The sequence below is a fragment of the Bos indicus genome, chromosome 8 (genome assembly GCF_029378745.1).
Source record: "Bos indicus isolate NIAB-ARS_2022 breed Sahiwal x Tharparkar chromosome 8, NIAB-ARS_B.indTharparkar_mat_pri_1.0, whole genome shotgun sequence".
NCBI lineage: Eukaryota > Metazoa > Chordata > Mammalia > Artiodactyla > Bovidae > Bos > Bos indicus.
This window is the reverse complement of record NC_091767.1, coordinates 103127531-103148295: the sequence shown is the minus strand read 5'-3', so window position 1 is coordinate 103148295 and position 20765 is coordinate 103127531. Positions and strand designations below refer to the sequence as shown.

The following is a 20765-nucleotide window of genomic DNA, read 5'->3' as shown; positions in this document are numbered from 1 at the left end:
CCCTTTAGAACATACCCCATGATACTTCAGTATTTAGTACTGTAGGGAAATCCAAGGCAAATCCGCCTTGGAGTCACTGAGTCACTTGAAAATAACTTGCTTTTTTATCTCCAGGTGCCTGCATTCATAAGGAGTCACTAATATCTTTTAGTTATGGTATTTTATATTGACTCCCTGACATATGACAAGCCTTTGAATCTGCATACGTAGGTCTTCCTTTAGCTGAGCAATTGTTTCTTCTATTGAGTCTTTGGCGTATTGCTTCCGGCCCACTGGTAGAGGAACACCAATGATCTGGAACAGGTTCCCTATTCTCTGTATTTATCATGTTTTCCTCTTACGATGCTCATCTGTTCAAGTTTGTCCTTCACATCATTAATTCTGTCTCTGCAGACCAATTCTGCTCTTTACTATCTATAATGAAGGCTTTAATTACATACCAATTCTGTTCTTCTGTTTCCTTTATCTCTCCCATTCTTCTCATCTCACTCCTCTCTCTTTGCCTTTTCATCTTGTTGCTTTTCCATGATGCAGCTTCTTTTCTCACGCAGGTCATGTTATGGACTGAACTGTTTCCTGCCGCCCCCCGCCCCCCGCCCCCCGCCCCCTTATTTAGAGGCTGATGCCCTATCTCCAAAATAGATGTCAATGCAATGCTATTTGGAGATGGGGCCTTTGGGAAGTAATTGGGTTTAGATGAGGTCATGAGGATGGAGGCAGGGGGTGGGGGTGAGGGGGTCCTTCATGATGGAATTAGTATCTTTCTAACAAGAGACACCAGAGAGCTTGCTCTCTTTTTCTTCTCACCATGTGAGAGTGTAGCCAGAAAGAGGGTCCTTGGACCAGAACCCAACCATACTCTCACCCTGATTTCAGATTTCAGCCTCCAGAACTGTGAAAAAAAATAAATTTCTATTATGTAGGCCGGTCTGGGGTAGTTTGTTATGGCAACCAGACTGAACTAAGGTCATATTTTCTCATACTCAACTGTGGCTGTCCAGTAGGATTTCCTCCCGGGCTCGCTGGTATCACTTTCAGAGGCATACTCTTCCTCTAGGTCTCCTAAATTCCTTTTCTCGTCATGCAGAATTTTCATAATTCCCAAGTTTTTTTTTTTAAAAACAAAAACCAAAAACTTTTTAAGTCACTCTTCCTTCAGTTCAGTCACTCAGTGGTGTCTGACTCTTTGCAACCCCATGGACTGCAGCACGCCAGGCTTCCCTGTCCATCACCAACTCCTGGAGCTTACTCATGTCCATCGAGTCAGTGATGCCATCCAACCATCTCATCCTCTCTCGTCCCCTTCTCCTCCGGCCTTCAAGCTTTCCCAGCATCAGGGTCTTTTCAAATGAGTCAGTTCTTCACATCAGGTGGCCAAAGTATTGAAGTTTCAGCTTCAGCATCAGTCCCTCCAATGAATATTCAGGACTGATTTCCTTTAGGATGGACTGGTTGGATCTCCTTGCAGTCCAAGGGACTTAACACCACAGTTCAAAAGCATCAATTCTTCAGCACTCAGCTTTCTGTATAGTCCAACTCTCACATCCAAACATGACTACTGGAAAAACCATAGCCTTGACTTGACAGACCTTTGTTGGCAAAGTAATGTCTCTTTTTTAACATGCTGTCTAGGTTGGTCATAGCTTTTCTTCCAAGAAACAAGTATCTTTTAATTTTTATGGGTGCAGTCACCATCTGCAGTGATTTTGGAGCCCCCCCCCCAAATAAAGTTTCTCACTGTTTGCATTGTTTCCCCATCTATTTACCATGAAGTGATGGGACCAGATGCCATGATCTTCATTTTTTGAATGTTGAGTTTTAAGCCAACTTTTTCACTTTCATCAAGAGGCTCTTTAGCTCTTCTTTGTTTTCTGCCATAAGGGTGGTGTCATCTGCATATCTGAGGTTGTTGTTATTTCTCCTGGCAATCTTGATTCCAGCTTGTGCTTCATCCAGCCTGGCATTTTGCATGATGTACTCTGCATAGAAGTTAAATAAGCAGGGTGACAATACTGACAACAGTCTTGACGTGCTCCTTTCCTGATTTGGAACCAGTCTGTTGTTCCATGTCCAGTTCTAACTGTTGCTTCTTGACCTGCATACAGATTTCTCAGGAGGCAGGTCAGGTGGTCTGGTATTCCCATCTCTTAAAGAATTTTCCACAGTTTGTTGTGATACACACAAAGGCTTTGACATAGTTTCTAAAGCAGAAATAGATGTTTTTCTGGAACTCTCTTGCTTTTTCGACGATCCAATGGATGTTGGCAATTTGATGTCTGGTTCCTCTACCTTTTCTAAATCCAGCTTGAACATCTGGAAGCTCTTGGTTCATGTACTGTTGAAGCCTGGCTTGAAGAATTTTGAGCATTACTTTGCTAGCGTGTGAGATGAGTGTGACTGTGCGATAGTTTGAACATTCGTTGGCACTGCCTTTCTTTGGGACTGGACGCTTCCTTATCTAGGTATAAAAATCAAGTAACGTCTAAATCCAGATATACTCTGTCTCAACAGACTTGAATGAATTGTCCTTGATCATCCCATTATCATGGCAGACCATCACCAAGGGAGCAGTTTTCAGATCTGCAGCTGAAGAGCAAGCTGACACACAGGGGGCCTCTTAGACCAGCTCCGTCTTTCTGGCAGGACTCCTCTGCTCTGTTCTGGCTCTGGCTTCCTGCTCGTCGAGTACCTAGCTCTCTGATTTGCACAGCTGACATGGATGTGGAAGGTGTATTTCCCAGCACGCACTGCTGCTGCTGCTTCTCCTCTTCTCTTAACCTACAGAGCTCTACCCACGAGAACCAGTCTCTCCACAGGGCACTGTAGGTCTACCAGCTCCCCTTATTCTGTGGCTCATCACCATCATGGTTCTGTAGCATCAGCCAGCCTACAAAAAGTGGCAGAAGCCCAAGAAGCAGGATTCTTATCTCTCAAGGCAGCCCATGAGTTGTAACTCTTACACAGACATCTCAGTTCCACAGCGTCAAGCTGGGAGCCAAAGTCAGTTCAGTTTTCTCAATGTACTTCTCTTCCATATAATTTGTGATAATTCCTCCCAGGTCCCAGCAACTGGCTGTCAGATGTGGATACTGACACAAAGAACAAGTTTCAGCTTGCTCTGTACCTTTCTGGGTAATTAACAGGTACCACGTACTTAATGCTTTCCATGTCAATGTCAAGGACTATGCTAATTCCTTTACAAATATAATCTCATCTAATCAGCACAACAATCCTGAGAGGTGAGTTTTACTGTCACTACTGTGATTAGAGAGATTATAAAACTCGCAGGATGTCACGCAGGCATTAAGTGTAGAGCTGGGGTTCATCTCTGGGATGGCTCTAAACTCTCGACTGTCTCTCGGCAACATCACTCATTTGTTAAGCCCGGAACATGATCCAGGCGCTGGGTTAGACACCTGATGTGGGCATCCTCCAACAGCACTGAAGAAGAAATAGATGTTCTTTTTTTAAAAAAGTCTTTACTGAATGTGTTACAACATTGCTTCTGTTTAATGTCTTGGTTCTGAGGCATGTGGGATAGCTCCCTGCCAGAGACTAAACTATGGCGCCCCGAGCACTGGAACATGAAGTCTTAACCACCGGACCACAGGGAAGTTCTGAGACAGATGTTCTTGTTCCCACTTACACGTGAGTCAAAGGACACTGAGAAGGAGTAAAAGAAAGTGGAAGTTGCTCAGTCGTGTCTGACTCTTTGTGACCCCCATGGACTATATGGTGCATGGAATGCTCCAGGCCAGAATACTGGAGTGGGTAGCCTTTCCCTTCTCCAGGGGATCTTCCCTTTGATCCCAGGGATCTAACCCAGGGATCGAACCCAGGTGTCCCCCATTGCAGGCAGAATCTGGGAGACCCCAGTTCGATTCCTGGGTTGGGAAGAACTGCTGGACAAGGGATAGGCTACCGACTCCAATATTCCTGAGCTTCCCTGGTGGCTCAGCTGGTAAAGAATCCGCCTGCAATGTGAGAGACCTGGATTCGATCCCTGGGTTGGGAAGATCCCCTGGAGAAGGGAAAGGCTACCCACTCCAGTATTCTAGCCTAGAGAATTCCATGGACTCTATAGTCCATGGGTTCACAAAGAGTCAGACACAACTGAGCCACTTTCAAAGTGGGTAAGCAGCTAGTAAATTGGGGATGTCAGCGTTCAAACCTGGGCTTGTGTGATTCTACAGCTTATGTAGTCTACACTCAATCTTCCTAATTATGATGCTACAGATGAAGTGGGGGTACTGTGCTGGGGCTGCTGTTAGATGGAACTGGAGCAGTGGGAGGGGAGGGTCAGAGATCCCAATGCCCCTGTCCTGTCCTGGTCTACGAATGTCTGTCATGGGGCATGTCTGATTTACATCTGGGTTTTCCCACAGTCTAACTCCCAACAGTTCCAGTGTGAGGGATCTCATAATTTTCTTCAAGAATACTAACGTCACTGTTTATCAGATGTTTACCATGCACACGACAGGCACCATGGAACCCCTTTACAGATGCTATCACATCTCCAGTTCCCTGAGTGTTTTAAGAGGTAAAGAAAAGGAGAGGAAGGAGGAAGGTCCTTCTTCAGAGGTCCATCCAGCACTTTCCCAGGGCCAGGACCTGGCCCCACCCTCTGAGACTTGTCTCTGGCTTCGCTGTCCCAGCTTCCTTGATTCTCCTTTGCTAAACTTCCTCATCCCTTCAATCTATGTATGTGTGTATATTTTTACAAGCTGCCTTAATCCTCACTGCCACAAGCAGCGCCAGCGGAGGTCTCCTCTCGCTGAGTAGTAAGAGAGGCCTGGGAAACAGAGAGGAAGGAGCAAGTACGCAAAATCCTGAAGGGCTGGACCAGTCTCACTTGTGAAAACCCCGCCCCCGCGCCCCACCCCAATCCATACTCCCTGCAGCAGCCAAAATACCTTCCTAAAATGCCAGTCTGATCAAGTCCCTTCTCCACTGGGTGAACGCTGGCTCAGTCCCCTCGGGATGAAGTCTAACTGCCTTCTGGTTTCCAAGGCTCTGTTAAGATCTGAACTCAGACCCAACCTGGCTTTCAGTTTCTGGGACAAGTGCAGTTCTCCTGCCTTCACATGGGGTGCAGGGGCTCGTCCCCACTCTCAGCCCCACACGGAAGCCTCCTGGATTCCTAAGGCTGGTCAGTCACCTCCTGGCCTTGCTGCTCCCCACGCTTCTAATGTTGTAACTACTTGCTTATTGACTGAATGCCTGCCTCCTGTCCCCACCGTGTAAATTACCCAAAACACGGCCGCATCTATCCTGCTCACTGCTGTGTCCCTACGACACTCAACACATGTGTTGCTAACAGGTAGGTCAAGTGAATGGCTCCTGCCCCCCAGGGGTTTACTGGGGTGAGGACTAGAGTGTCCGCATGTGGCTCCCCTGGATAGCTTCACTGGCTAATAAACCCACTCGACAAAAATAACAACAGTATTTTCTGAGCACTACTATGTACCAGGCACTGTGCTAATGAATAGGTGATTTACAGCCATGATCTCATTTAATCCCCCAACAAACCTGCGGCAAAGTGTCCCCCTTACTCCACAGGTGAGGAGCCAGGGCTCCGGATGGCTAACAGACCAGCCACCAAGCCTGTGCTACCTTCACTGCTCTGACCTGGACCCTGTGCTGTCCTGCTGCTTCTCAAAAACTAAAGTCCTAAGAGTGACTGACCCATTTGACAGGTGGGCAAAGTGAGGTACAAGGAGGCCAGCGGCTCACTGGCCAGAGCCAGTTGCTGCAGGATTCCCAACACTACCCCTTCCAGGAGTGGGACCTGCCCTGCTGCCCGCGGCCACCCCCTGCCTGTCTCCCCACCCAGCCCCGGCCCGAGAGAGGCCTGCATACTTGGCCCGATTTTCTGGAATGGTTCCGGGGGCTCCTCCTTCACCTCGTCAGTGGCCACGACACCTTGGTCGAAGGGGTCTGTGGGAGAACACATGGCCCTTAGCACCCTGGTAACCAGGTCTTGGAGCTCAGCTGGGGACAGGGAGGTGGGCTGCCACCGAGGACTTACCTGCCCGATTCTCAGGGGCCCCTTCCACACTAAACACTGCGCCCGGGCGGGAGGCAGCAGCCGCAGAAGAAAAGAAGCAAACAGGAGCCCTGTTAGTCCCTGCCTCTGCCCAATGCCCCCGGCCTAGGTCCCACGAGCCTGCCTTAACCATTGTGGATGCCCCAGACAGCCAGGGGCCCCAAGAGGGCACGTCCTTCTGTTCCTCATTCTCCCCATGGGGCTGGGACCCTCCCCATGGGCTGGGACTACCCCAGGGCAGGAAGATGCTTTCTGGCTGGCCTGTTTTTAGATCTCGGCCATTCACTGGAGGGGCCAGGGCAGCAGAAAAAGAAGGGATAAGGGGACGGGAAGAGAAAGAGGAGGAGAGAGGACGGGTGGGCCAGTGGCTATAGGGATAGGGTCTGGATGTCAGGGCTTGACTCCGGCTGGGGGTGTGGGACTGGAGAGGGAACCTTCCAGGATCCTTTCCCAGGCGAAGACCCTATTTCCAGGATTCTTAAGATTCCAAAAATAAATTACCTAAATTTATCGTTCTAATTTCTAACTCTATAATCTAAGATGCTAAAATATCATCATTCATTTTAAAAAATTGGTTTAATTTCACCAGAGCATGTGAATACTCAACATGAAATCGTAAAACGAACTGATATAAAACTGCTGATATTCGACTGATTTTTGACCTACAAAAACGGCAATTTCACTTGGGTTACCCTAATCAGAAGTATATACAGAGGGAGCATGATGGGGACCTTCCCTCGTCCAGAATCCTCTCAAGCTGGCCACTCCGCTCACTCGCTTGCGGTCTGTCTGCGGCCTGACCGTCTCTGGGTTGGGGAGGGAGGGGAAGCTGAGGGTGGGGCAGGGGCCTGGTGAGAGCCCGGGAGAGAGGTCTGTTTGCACGACTCCGCTCCCAGGGGTGAGGGGCCTGACTCACCATCCACTGCATGCAGATCTCGGTGCTCCTGGAAGCAGCTGTAGTACTTGTACTTCTTCCCACAGATGTCACACGTGTACCTGAAGTTGTCTGTGGGGACAGAAGCACTCGGGGTTAGCAGGGCTTCGGGCCCTTGAGGGCCTTGAGAGGTGGGTCTGGGCCAGACTGGGCCCAACCGATGATCCGTGGAGACGAGCCCCTGGAGTGTTAAGAGTCTTCTCCAGAAGGAGACCGGGGAGCCTGGAAGTCACTTTGAAAGGCACTCCCAGTGGCACCCCATGTGTGCTGAGTCCCTAAGGGCTGGGTTCATAACTGGCCCCCCTTCCTTTGTAAAGTTCCATGAGAATAACCATCCCGGGAGCTGGTGATGGACAGGGAGGACTGGCGTGCCGCAGTCCCCAGAGTCGCAAAGAGTCGGACACAGCCGAGCAACTGGGCTGGTGGTGGGGCACTGCACTGCGAGAAGCCAGGCCAGGAGCCGGCGGGCATTTCCTGCATTTGTCCCTACAGCCAAGGGAGGAAGTAACAACCATCTAACACTCAAGGGCACCGAGGATCGGAAGGGACCTGCCACAAGCCCCACGGCAAGGCGGGCCTGCGTGTGTCCCTTCATGGGGTCCAGGCATCCACCATCTTACCAGGCCTACCATCTCCAAGCCTCTGCCCCAGCCAGCCACGGAGTGGTGCAGGGAGAGGTGGTGGGGGTAGGGAGGAGAGTCTCGGTCCTGGCCTGCCTCACCCGGTCTGCCAGCAAGTACCAACCCCACCATGGGATTCAGGGTCCCCCATCTCCCCCCTAATTTGGGAGGGTGGTAGATGAGCCGACTCCCAGGGCCTCTCCCGTGCCAACGGTTCCAGAATTCCAAGCCTGGCACATGATCTTTGCCCGTGGCCAGCAATCCAGCATAGACCACCTCCCCTATCACGTGCCATCGGGACCATAATCCTTCTTGGACATCTGGGGAACAGAGGTGGATAAGTCAAGGCCACCTGAGTCTGCTGGTTCCAGGTGGGTTCCTGCCCCTGCAATGCCCCCCATACTGGTCACTGCTGGTCGCCCTGCTGCTACCTGCCCCGTGTGTCTCATCTCTGTCCACACTGCCCCTCTCCTACCCACTGGGCCACGTCCATCTGCCACCTCTGAGAAAATGCAAACCCCCAGCTTTCTGCCGCTAAGAAGCTCCCCCACCCTGCTCTGTCAAATCCCAAACCACTGCATGGATGGGGCCACACCCCCAGGCTCATCTAAGGCTGGAGGGAATTAGGATGAGATTTATACCCAAGGGGAGAAGGGCAAAATGAGTTTCTTGTCAGTGAGACCATGTCTCCAGAACCCCAGGAGAGCTCAGCGTCTCTAGGAATGCCACTGCCAATCTGCCTTGGGAGGCAGGCAGGCCCTGTAGTCAGGTGTCATTAACGTTGGACATGTGCCCTAAACTGTCCACACCTCGATTTTCTCATCTGCAAAATGGGAATGATAAATTCTTCATTTCCCAGAATTGTAATAAAGGATAAATGAGCACAAGGCATAACATGCAATAAATATGCAGTAAATGGCACCTAATATAGTTGAACAAAGGGAACGAATGCCACAGTGGCAAGAAAGCTGGATGTGGAGCTCACCTTTGAGGTTCTTAGTTGAGAGACTGGTAACCGGGTCTATGCCTCTATGCACGCCTGTGCTATTTTTCTCCCAAATACATGAAAGATCCTGGACTAGAAGGCGTGAGACTTGGTTTCTCTGCCCACCTCCACCCTGAACAAACTGCATGACTTCTATCTGGGACGTGGTATCCTCCTTTGCAAAAACAAGGCTGGACTGAACCTTCTCCCCAGGACTCCACGGCCAGGCTCCCATCACAAGGCCGGGGTGTGAGGACGCCAGGCTTTCTGAGCAGGCGTGGCTGCCCGGGGGGTCCGGGCAGCAATGCAAGACTGAGGGTCAAGTCGAGCACACTGGCCACGGGGAAAGAATACTGCAGGGAGGAAGGGAAAAGTGACGGAAGGACCAAAAATACCTCAGTCCCCAAATCCTCCACAACCAGTGAGCCTCCGGGAATGACGGAAGCCAGATGGAGCATAACAGGGCATTGAGGGGCTGCCGGAGAGGCGGGGGCCCAGAGAAGCCAAGGAAGGAAAGAAAAATAGGGAAGTTCTTCAACTGTGCGGCTGACTACAGGCAGGCGAAGAGAAGGGAGCTACTGAGGGAGAAGGAGCCAGGGGCCAGGCAGGGGCGGGGTGGGGCTCAAGAGTGGACACGGGATTCGCCATCTCCTGCTGCAGGCCTGGGGGCAGGTGCCTGGCCAATCTGATGCTCAGATTCTCCAGGAAACGGAGAGGTAGTCTCAGCGCACTGGCCTTTCCTGTGGTTTAAGAATCATGTGGTAAGAGTCCCTAAGACAGCAAGCAGATCAAACCAGTCAATTCTAAACGAAGTCAACCTTGCATGTTCACTGAAAGAACTGATGTTGAAGCTGAAGCTCCAAAACTTTGGCCACCTGATGCAAAGAGCCAACTCACTGGAAAAGACCCTGATGCCGGGAAAGACTGAGGGGCAAGAGAAAAAGAGGGCAACAGAGGATGAGATGGTTGGATACCATCCCTGTTTCAATGGACATGAGCTTGAGCAAACTCTCATGCTAGGAGGTGGTGATGGACAGGGAAGCCTGGCGTGCTGCAGTCCATGGGGTCACAAAGAGTTGGACACAACTTAGCGACTGAACAACAAGAAGAATCCAAAGAAAGAGTGGATGAGAAAGTGCCTCAGAAGAAAACCTGTTAGAACCCAAAGGAACTAAGGTCCTTCCTACCTCCTTGAACTACTCTGTTTTGGATTTTCTAGCAGTGGGGGAGTCCTGTTTGTTTATTATTTTAAGAAACTTTTTCTGGTGGTATACCAAACAAGTAGAACAGAGGTGCCCAAACTGTGGCCTGCCCAGCATCTGTTTTGGTAAAGAATTCATTTCCATACGGTCCCTGACTGCCTTCATGTTCCATGGCAGAGCTGAGCAGATGTGATGGAGACATCTGGCCTGCAAAATCTAAAATATTTACTCTTTGGTCTCCTACCAAAAAATACGCTGACCACTGATACAGAAAAATGTACACACCCTAAATGTTCAACTCCTCACCCTGTCAGAAACTGCAAACATCTGTGTAGCCAATACCCAGCTCCAATCTTGAAAGCCAGAAGCCCCTTTCCGAGGGTGACCATGGCTCTGACTTCTTGCATCATGAGTTAGCTTCCTTCTGCCTCCACACTTTCTGTACACAGATCGTAAGAGGAGGAACTCTTTCTGCCGGACTCCTTCTGCTAACGTTCTGTTTGTGGGTAATGCACACTGCAGTGTGTAGCCGCTGTCTCTACTTCTCACGGCTATGCTGTAGTCCTGTAGTTCACTGTGAGAACACGCTGTGAGTTACTCACCTATTCAGCTAGTGCTGGGTGGTTTCTGGTTTGAAGCTGTTATGAACAGTGCTGCTAAGAACATCTTTTTTTTTTAATATTTTTTTTGATGTGGACCATTTTTAAAGTATTGCATCTGTTACAATACTGCTTGTTTTCTGTTTGGTTTTTTTGAGGCATGCAGGATCTCAGCTCACCAACTAAAGATCGAACCTGCACCCCCTGCATTGGAAGGTGAAGTCTTAACCACTGGACCCTCAGGGAAGTCCCTGCTAAGAATGTCTTCATTCCCATCTTTGGGTGGACATGCGCATACACGCGCCTGGGAGGGGAACTGCTGGGTTCTGGAGCTCAGGTCTGTTAAGTGGGGAGAGGTTCCACCCCCGCCTACACCCCTTGGCTGGCTGCCTACCAGCCCTGTGGGTTCAGATCTGGAGGGAAGGCAGGCAGGGCCCCCGCAAGCAGCCAAGTGGAACAGTGTCCCCAGATGCTGAGGCTCCATGCATCCCCAGGGCTGGGACACCACGCCCCAGGATTCATGTCTGTGAGTGTTCCTGAAGTAACTCTTTGAAGTAGCATTTCCCAAACATGAGTTACGGTGACCGACCCCCGACCCATCCATGCGTGAATGTGTGCTTAGTCGCTCAGTCCTGTCTGACTCTTTTGCGACCCCAAGGACTGTAGCCTGCCAGGTTCCTCTAGCCATGGGATTATCCTGGCAAGAATACTGGAGTGGGGTGCCATTTCTCCCTCCCTTCCTGACCCAGGGATTGATCTCGAGTCTCCTGCATTGGCAGGCGGATTCTTCAGCACTGGAGCCAAAGGGGGAAGCCCCCAAACCCATGAGCGGGAGTCAAAAGAACAGAGTGCACACACTGGGTCCCTTTTGGGGTGCATGTACATATTTTGCCAATGAAGGGCCCTGAGAAGTCTCCAGCAAAGCAACATGTTCCTCTTAGCAGAATTCAAGGTTTCCCCAGGTGATCTGGCCAGAGCACCCTTTATCGCCTGTTAACTTCCCTAGAATGACTATGCCGCGGAGCACACTTTGGCAAAGGTGCTCTCAGGCGCCTCCCGGAAGCTGCCCAGGGCCATCTTGGGGTATAGAGTTGAGAGCTTCACCCTGGCCCTGGCTCTCCCTCCTCCCCCACCCCTGGCCCTCTCAGTCCCCGCAGCCCAAGAGGAGGGAAAAATACTCACTGCCTTGGGAGGCTCCCTCTCCTGAGGTGGCTTCAGTGTCTGTAACAGAGAGAGAAGGGGGTGAGCCAACCACACGGTGGAAGGGCCACTGCCAAGAGGGAGAGAAGCCAAGAAGGCGGGGGCCAGGAGAGGCCGATCCTGCCCGCCCGGGGATGCCCCGTTCCACTCAAGATGCAGGCCCAAAGCCTTCCCTGTGTTTCCTGCCGCCCAGCAGGCCTTGACCTGGGGCCGTTCGTCCCTACCTGCCAGGGTCAGGCTCAGGGAGCGGCAACCACCCTTCCTGTCCCCAGCGTCCTCATCTCCAGCAGGGTGCCATCCTGTGAGCATCACACAAGGTGACACGAGTACTTCCGGCAAGGGCTGCTGACACCGAGCGGCACCGAAGCCCCGTGGGAGGATGCGGGCCACGTGCGGCAGTCCAGAGCACTGCTAGCAGAAGCTCGGTGGCACGTCCTGTGCACTCCGCCCCACTCCATCCCCACCCCAGGGTGCTCCCCCAAGTCAAGGAGGCCGCTCCCCTTTGCCTTGGGTCCCACTTCCACTGCAAAAAGTGCTCTGAGGTCATCCTCGAGGGGTCAGCATGGAAAAAAAAACAGGCAGCAGATGGGGAGGTAGGGGTCCCTCAGCTCTGCCCTGGTACACCACTCACCTCGGTGTGCCCGGACGTGGGTCTGGAAACAGTTGTAATATTTGTACTTCTTGCCACAGATTCCACACTCATAGGACCCTGGAAGACAGGAAAGGAGAGACGGGTCAGCCAGCATCTACTGTGCACAACCAAGAGGCCCCAGGACCCTCAGTGACAACTTCAGGTAATAGTAGGTGGGCTCAGTGGGGTGTGACTCTGCAACCCCACAGACTATAGTCCGCCAGCCTCCTCTGTCCATGGAATTTTCTAGGCAAGAATACTGGAGCGGGTTATTTCCTCCTCCAGGGGATCTTTCTGACCCAGGGATAGAACCCACATCTCTTGTATCTCCTGCACTGGCAGGCAGGTTCTTCACCACTGTATCACCTGGGAAGCCCCAGGTAACACCAGTTCTGCGCCCACAGGCTATCTTCTTCCCTACAAGCAAGAGGGTGGTAAGCACCAGCAAAGACAGCACTGAGCTGGAGGCCAGGAGTTCAGGGGTCAAGTTCAGGTTTTTGTCTCAACTCTCTGAGTGACCTTGGCAAGTCACTTCCCACCTCTGGGCCTCAGCTTCCAAGTCTGTAAGACACAGACTGTAACTTCTTAGGTTACTCATGGCTATTCCTTGAAAGAAAAAAGGAGATGAATATAAAAGAATTTCAGAGTAAGGAATAAACTGCACCCATGTAAGGAAATCATCCCTTAGCTGCAACAGAATAATCTCCAGCTACCACTCCTCCTTGTCAGGATGGACAGAGGTCAAGAGGACAGGCTTTGAACCAGACACATCTAGATCCCTGTCCCTGTTCTGCCACCCACCAGCAGCACGACCTTGGTAACTTCCTTGAACACACGAAGCCTCAGTCTGCTCAACTGTAAAATGCGGCTAGAAGTACCTATCTCATAGAGGTGGCTCCATACAGCCCCCAGAAAGGGCCCAGCCCGACTACGCACGCGTCTGGCAAGGAGAGGACCCCTCTCATCTGCTGAGGTGCCATGTTATTCCCTCTGATGTGCAGAGACCAACCTGATGTAAATGCCTGACTCCAGCCCTCTTCCAGGCCCTTCTGGGGTGGGTAGCCATTCCCTTCTCTAGAGGATCTTCCTGATCCAAGGATCAAACCCAGGTCTCTTGCATTGCAGGCAGATTCTTTACCATATGAGTCACTACAGAAGCCCTCTCCCAGAGGCAGGGAGACTGAAATGGCTGAGTTCCCAGTGGGCACCAAAGACTGGTCAAAGGCAAGAGCCTAGCTACGCAGAGCAGGGTAAAGGTCCACAGCAGGGAAGCCAGCAGAGCCCATCAGACTCAGCCTGGCAGAGGCCCCAGGAGTTGGAAGGCCCTGCCCATCCCTCACACAGACCTAGGTCCAGGCCCCATCCTTCCTAACAGAACGGCCTGGGAGCCTGCACACACACGCAGAGTCCCTGGCCCCACTCCACACTAAGGGTACCTGAGTGGCTGGGGCCGGGAGCCTAGGAATCTTCCTTTCCCCCAAGTATCCACAGAGGATTCTGATGCTCAGCAACTAAGTGTGGGAACCACTGGTTTAAAATCCAACAGCTCTGGGATACAGTCTCAGCTCAACCATTTACTGGCCAGGCATCAGTCTCCTTATGGAAAAAAGGTATGGAAGACTGAATTTAGAATGAGTGGTGTTCCCACCACAAGACCAGATAGTCAGTGAGTCAAGGCGCCACCAAATTCCACTTCCGGGGGTGTCACCCGGGTGCAGGGGCCCGTCTGTAAGTGTTAGTTGCTAGTTGTATCTGACTCTTTGCAACACTATGTACTATAGCCCACAAGGTTCTTCTGTCCATGGGATTCTCCAGGCAAGAATACTGGAGAGGTTTGCCATTCCCTTCTCTAGGAGATCTTCCTGGCCCAGGGATCGAACCCAGGTCTCCTGCATTGCAGGCAAACTCTTTAAGGTCTGAGCCACCACTGGGTGTGAACTCCAGGTATCAAGTCAAGTCAGAAGAGCACTGGGCTTGGAGCCTGATGATGAGCTCGGCTCTGCCCCCCCTCCCTGGCTGTTTGATCGCAGGCACACTCCTTTTCCAGTTTGAGCTTCACCTTCTTCACCTGTGAAACAAGACTACGATGCCTGCGTCTCATGATCAAGGTCAGGATGAATGAGCTACAACCCACGAGTCAGCAGGCCCACCAGTGGGCAGCGCTACTTGGCCACCGTGGGTCCCTCAAGGGAACGCTGTCCTCCAAACCAGCATGGGATTTAGCAGCCTGTTATTCAACAGTTTTATATGTGTTACCCTTGTCTCACTGGGAAAAATATACACACACGGAGGGCAAAGATCAGAGTGTATATTTCCCTGTCTTTAGCCCCATGACTGGCACACAGCAGGGGCTCGGTAAATTCACAGCATCCTGCTGTTCTCCTCATCTGTCACTGTGTAATAAAGACCTGGATTCCCTCCCCGTGCTTCCACCCGCTCCTCAACAGTTTCTGCTGATTCCCCTTCAATGATAGGGAATTTGCCGAGTATCTTCAACGGGCCAGGCACCGAGGCCCCAGCCACGACTTGACTTGATACCTGGAGTTCACACCCAGTGGTGGCTCAGACCTTAAAGAGTTTGCTATCACTGCCCTCTGTCTGATGGGAAGCAGACAGGCCACTGTGCAAGGGGACCCACAGGGTGATGATGCTATGACAGCCAAGTGCAGGACCTGGTGGCCACAGTGTGGGGCCCTGACAAGGCTGCAGCAAGGGTGGCCAGTCAGGGGACTCGAGCAGGCGGGAGAAGGGAAAGGCAAGTGGGAGGTAGAGGGGCCGGAGCCCCATGGAAGGCAAGCGGAGGGGTCTCTCTCCCCAAAGGACCAAGGCCACAGCCTTGTTCAGACTTGACCCACTTCCGGATGAGGTCTCTGCCGTTCTCTGCCACAAGACTTGGGCCTCAGTTTCTCCAACTGCCTTCAATGACCTGAGGTCTTTCCTCAAACCGTACGGTAAGTGTGGGCTGATGGACAGAGCCTGCGGGCTGCAATGTCCCCAACTCATCCGCCCAGTTGACACTGTTTATAATCAGGTCAGTCCCACAGGCTTCTCCCTCAATCCACAGAGCGCCGAGGGCGATGTCCCCAACTCATCCGCCCAGTTGACACTGTTTATAATCAGTCAGTCCCACAGGCTTCTCCCTCAATCCACAGAGCGCCGAGGGCGATGTCCCCAACTCATCCGCCCAGTTGACACTGTTTATAATCAGTCAGTCCCACAGGCTTCTCCCTCAATCCACAGAGCGCCGAGGGCACCTGCAGCCTTGCTCACAGATCTCTATCCATTCAGAGTCACAGGGGCACAGTTTGCCACCCTCGGGCCCTCTCCTGGCCCCAGAGCAAAACGGACCACTTGCCCAGCATGCTGAGTCTCAAGACTGAGCACTGTGTTGGCAGGAGGGACACCTGAGCTCAAGGCCCTGCCTGCCCCTCATTCACCCTGGGACCCCGGGCTGCAGATGCCCTGTCTGCAGAAGGGTCTGGATGGGCAGAGGGGTCTGGGGCATGGGGGGAGTGCAACAGAGCGGCAGCCCTACAGTGCAGCAACGCCAGCAACCCCGGGTTCAAATCCCAGCTCACCACAAAACAGATGGGGCCCTGGACAAGCCAGGGAAAAGCCCACACCTCGGGCTTCCTTTCTATAAAATGGACGCAGTAAAACAGCGCCCACCTCACTGAAGGAGACGGGGGAGGAATGACATGAGCAGTAACACGGAGACCACTCGGCACAGTGCCCAGTACACAGCAGGCACTCGGTAAAGGGGCGCTGGCATTACTGTCAGTTTTCCCCGAACTGCTCTTGGACCCAACTTCCTGAATAGGTCCTGGGAAGAGGGGCCCATGGTCAAGCAAGTGGGAGGCATGGCCCGTCTGGGGAGACACGCCCAAGAGCTGTGCCAGCTGGAAGAGGACCTGCAGTAAAGGAACGCAACTGACCATTAACCCCAGATTTCCCAACCAATTTGACCACAGAATCTCTTTCTCTCCAAGGCTCATTTCAGAGCTGTAGTCTACAGCAGTTCTGCCAAAACGGGCCCCACACTCCCAACACCCAGATTCCTACACGCTCTACCAGCCCTCCAGCAGTCAGCATCCAGGGTCCCGGGCCTGCTCAGATTTGCTGACTGGGGGCAGAGACGATGTAGAGGAGGTTAGGCTCAGTCTCTGCAGATACTAACAGGCCCTGCGTACTCAAGGGTCTACTGCTGATGCCGACATTCAGCCATGCCTCCACCCTCATGCTGGCCCCATCGGGTCCTCCTGCCCCTCAACCATCACGTACCAGATGCACATCTCAACGCTTGGTCAAAAATCCAGGTGTCCGAATACTGGCCTCGCACAGATCTGCCGTGGGGGCTGCCATTCAGTGCTTTTGCATCTGAATTATGTGAAAAATCAGAAAGAGCCCTTAAAGATGGGGTGGGTTGGGAGGGGCCAGGTAAGGAGGACTCTCGAGTCTAGGGCTGGCCAGTCCCCTGAGCTCTCAGAACCTCAGTTTCCCCATCTGCACATGAGATGGATGCACAAGGTCATGCTGTCTGCTTTTTCACTAAACAGCTTGTGCTGGCTAAGTGGCAGCCACGCTTCCCCAAGGGAGGCTGGGGTGTGGCAGAAGGCAGCAAGCAGCCACAGGACCAAACGCTCCTGAAGTGTTGTGCTTCCTCTGTCCTGACTCATAATATAGATAGAACATAAAATTATCCATCATGAGGTTCAGTTCAGTTCAGTCGCTCAGTCGTGTCCAACTCTTTGCAACCCCATGGATTGCAGCACACCAGGCTTCCCTGTCCATCACCAACTCCCGGAACTTGCTCAAACTCATGTCCGTTGAGTCAGTGATGCCATTCAACCATCTCATCCTCTGTCGTCCCCTTCTCCTCCAGCCTTCAATCTTTCCCAGCATTAGGGTCTTTTCAAATGAGTCAGCTCTTCGCATCAGGTGGCCAAAGTATTGGAGCTTTAGCTTCAGCATCAGTCCTTCCAATGAATATTCAGGACTGATTTCCTTTAGGATGGACTGGTTTGATCTCCTTGCAGTCCAAGTGACTCTCAAGAGTCTTCTCCAACACCACAGTTCAAAAGCATCAATTCTACAGCAATCGTGAGGTTATAACCCAACATTTCTCACTATAATCCTGCCAGCAAAATGACCCTCCAGGGACGATATGCCTCGTGTGTGCTGTGGCCTGGTATCCCCCTGGCCCGTGGCCACCGTGTACCCCAGGCTGGTGCAGTGGCAGCTGGAGGGCCTTCTAGGGGACTCACTTCAGCTGGTCCCCGTTCTGTCGCCTGACTCCCTGCCCCGCACGCTTCTTCAGTCTGCTCCATTTCCCAACTACTCTCCTGTCCTCTGTCTCTGTCTTTCTCTACTCAGTGCAGGCACTGCAAGTCTTCACTTGTGCCTCTCCAAAATCGCTGCATGGGTTGGTCTCTGACCCCACTGCACCCCACTGCATGGGTGGGAAAGCAGCAATCTGCCCACTTCACACAGCCAGCGAGTGGGAGTGGGGTGGGGTGTGAACTCGGGGGCTTCTCACCCATCAGCTCAATCCATCCTCACAAATCCAGCATAGAAAGGTGATTATTATCCCCATTTTTCAGACGACGGGGCAACACATCAGGCCAGAGGTGGCCTGATCTGTCCTGCTCCGGAGCCTGTGTGTGATCACCAGAGGGTCAGCCCCTGGGAGCAAGCAGAGAAGAGAGGGTGCCTGCTAATAGCTACCATTTACTGAGCATATCCAGGCTTTTCATTTCCACCCTCCATCTTCCCAGAAGTCCCTGTGTGTTGGGACAACTCAACACCCACTTCAACCATTAACGTGGAAAGTTTCGGGCCCCAGGGCTGGGGCCACTCAGCTAGTGGCTAGTGAGCAACTGGGCCCCAGGCTGGCCCTCGGGGATCCAGAGCCAACCCACCATCCTCACGCCAGGTCCAGATGCCGTGGGAGCTGTGAACCCCTGTTGGACATGGAGCTTTCCCAGCACCGGGGAGCAGAACCTCCTACCATGTCTGGCACCACGACACAACCCCCCAGAGCACCCGATCAAGGGCCTGAGGGTGGCTGGCAGAAGATGCCAGACATGGATGCGAGCCTTTTCCTCTCCCCATCCTGCTGTGATGGGGAGAGGAAATCAGGAAGTGCTGATGAAAAGCATCTGTCCAACACTGTCTATAACCACCTGGCAGACAGCCTGGCTTACGCTCCCTCCTGGAAGCACTGGACAGATCAGGTGAGGCCAGGTGAGAGCAGGCGGGTCTAGCTCCCAAAGCCATGGAGGGGAGAAGTAGGAGGCCGAGGTAAAGGGGCAAAGTGGGCAGCAATCCTCAACTCTACCATGCCTTGCACCCATCAAGCTCCTGATCAGCTCCAGTGCCTTGCAGGATACACAAGATGCACTAAGGCAGAAATCCGGCGCAGGTGAAAGAGAGAAGAAAGACACAAGGCGGGTGGATGGAGAGACAGCTCCTTACAACAGGCAACCCCGTATTTAGCGCAAAGCAACTCGGGAGCGCACATGCTCGGGAGCGTCCTGCCCACTTGGTTCTAATATGCAGCAGAGCTGGGCCCACGGCCTACTGGGGGACAGGGACCCAGGAGAGGTAAGCTGGAAAGAGGACAAGTAGGTTTCCTGAGGCTCTCTGGGCGTGGACTCAGAACGAATGACCTCAGGCCAAGGTCCTCCATGTAGAGTACAAATCCCCTGGGGGTGCTGGAGCATGGGGAATTTTAAGAGGATCAATTCCCAGTTATCAATTGCCCAATGCATTTCTTCCTATAACCCTAAAGCCAACGGGCCAGAGAACATAGCAGGCAGGGAGGCCGTGCTCAACTGGTTCTCATCACCGCCACCCGTTTCTACACAGCTAACACGATGGTCTTTTCACCCACCCCTAAATCCCCTACGGTGGCGTACAAGGGGGGATGGACATCTGAGAGCTCCAAGCAAAGAGAAGCTGGACTTAGAATGCAGGTGCATCGAATGACTGGGAACAATTCCTTTTGTAAATTGGGTGATTTCTAATTCTTTGCTTTCCACAAAACTGAAGAAGGATCTAATGGAGTTGTCAGTGAAGAGACCGTTAAAAATAATGTCTGATGATAGACCCGTGTGATTTTTGGCATACAACTTGGAAGGAGTTCAAGGAATTGAGTGACACTGCTGAAACAGGATTCCATCCTATCCCTGGCTCCTTATTTACATGAACAAGGCTTCTAAGCTTTTACACTTAAGAAAGTGGAAAAAAAGGAACTAAATTAATGCTGAATCTTGTCTCCCTCGACAATAAGAAATATTAATTCACAGAAATGTGAGCCAATGGAAGAAGAAATAAAACCCCATCCATTTCATTAAGAGGTGCATTTTCCATAAAGTTTTACTTTTATGTTTGCTATTTATCTAAATTTGCTTTTGACAAATTGTATGCTAATAACAACTCGATCAGGGGAAAAAATGTTTTAAGACGTAGAGCTTTATGATCCAAACAAATTTTTTAGAAATTTCTATTTCAATTTACGTACATCTTGTTGTGGGAGATGAGTGTGAAACAGTGATCAATAAAAGACTCTCAAGCATAAAAAATATATCACAGTAGGATAAAATCCTGTGAGAGAAGCGGACTGGAAATATGAGTTCAAGGAGAAAAAGGAAAGATGTAAAATTTCTGACTGTTGAAGACGAGCCTGTTCATTATGTTTTTTATTTTTTAATGAATGATGGTGGATATCAGAAACGGTGGAGTTTGGAGTCCCCTGGATACATTTAAAAGAGTAGTCCACAGTTTTATTTCCAAAATGCCACATTTTAAAAACACAGTACTCCAGAAATTCTGTCCTTTGCAATTATTTAAACTTTGGATAGAAATGTTAGATGTCCACTCAAAAATGTGAAAGAGAATACGATTCCTCAAAATTCTTTTAGGAGACACTGAAGAAAAGAAGTCTGAAGCCATCAGCCTTTCTGCTTCTAGAGGTAACCCCGAACATGTCAACATCCAGGACTTTGGCTAGTACCACTGGTCTCTGTTTTGCATTTTTTGTGTGCCAAGTCGCTTCAGTCGGGTCTTGTCCAACTCTTTGTGACCCGATGGACTGTAGCCCGCCAGGCTCCTCTGTCTCCAGAATACTGGAGTGGGTTGCCATGCCTTCCTCCAGGGGATCTTCCTGACCCAGGGATCAAACCTGCATCTCTTACATACACCTGCACTGGCAGATGGGTTCTTTACCACTAGCGCCAGCTGGGAAGCCCCACTTTGCATTTTTTGTTCCCCCTTACAAATACTTTCATACCAATCACTACACTCTGACCTCAACAATCCTACTAGAAAGACAGGTAGATTTTATTATACCCCCTAATCAATGAAGACCTTATGGCTCAGAGAGGTTAACGGGCCCTTGCACAGCCCCACAAGGGGCAGACCCTAGGTCTCCTGGCTTACAGGCTAGGGATCCTTTGCCATGGAAACCCTCCAATCAGGACCCCCAACCCACCTTGGACCACCTGATGAAGAGTCAGCAGCAGGGATAAGATGCTCCTGGGAAGGAGGC

General features: G+C 51.5%; 1 protein-coding gene across 17 annotated transcripts in view; it reads right to left on the bottom strand.

Moving 5' to 3' along the window:
* ZNF618 (zinc finger protein 618) overlaps positions 1-20765 on the bottom strand; it is a 205093-nt gene that overhangs the window by 50296 nt on the left and 134032 nt on the right. For 14 of the 17 annotated variants that reach the window (XM_019966777.2, XM_019966780.2, XM_019966778.2 and 11 more), the window contains 5 exons: positions 12218-12295; positions 11569-11607; positions 6963-7052; positions 6029-6064; positions 5860-5937 (listed from right to left, as the gene is read on the bottom strand). In XM_019966777.2, coding sequence (XP_019822336.1) covers positions 5860-5937; positions 6029-6064; positions 6963-7052; positions 11569-11607; positions 12218-12295 — 321 coding nt within the window. Of the gene's footprint in view, positions 1-5859; positions 5938-6028; positions 6065-6962; positions 7053-11568; positions 11608-12217; positions 12296-16498; positions 16595-20765 lie in introns of all 17 variants that reach the window. The other 3 variants (XM_019966779.2, XM_019966783.2, XM_070795336.1) reach the window with 2 other exon arrangements.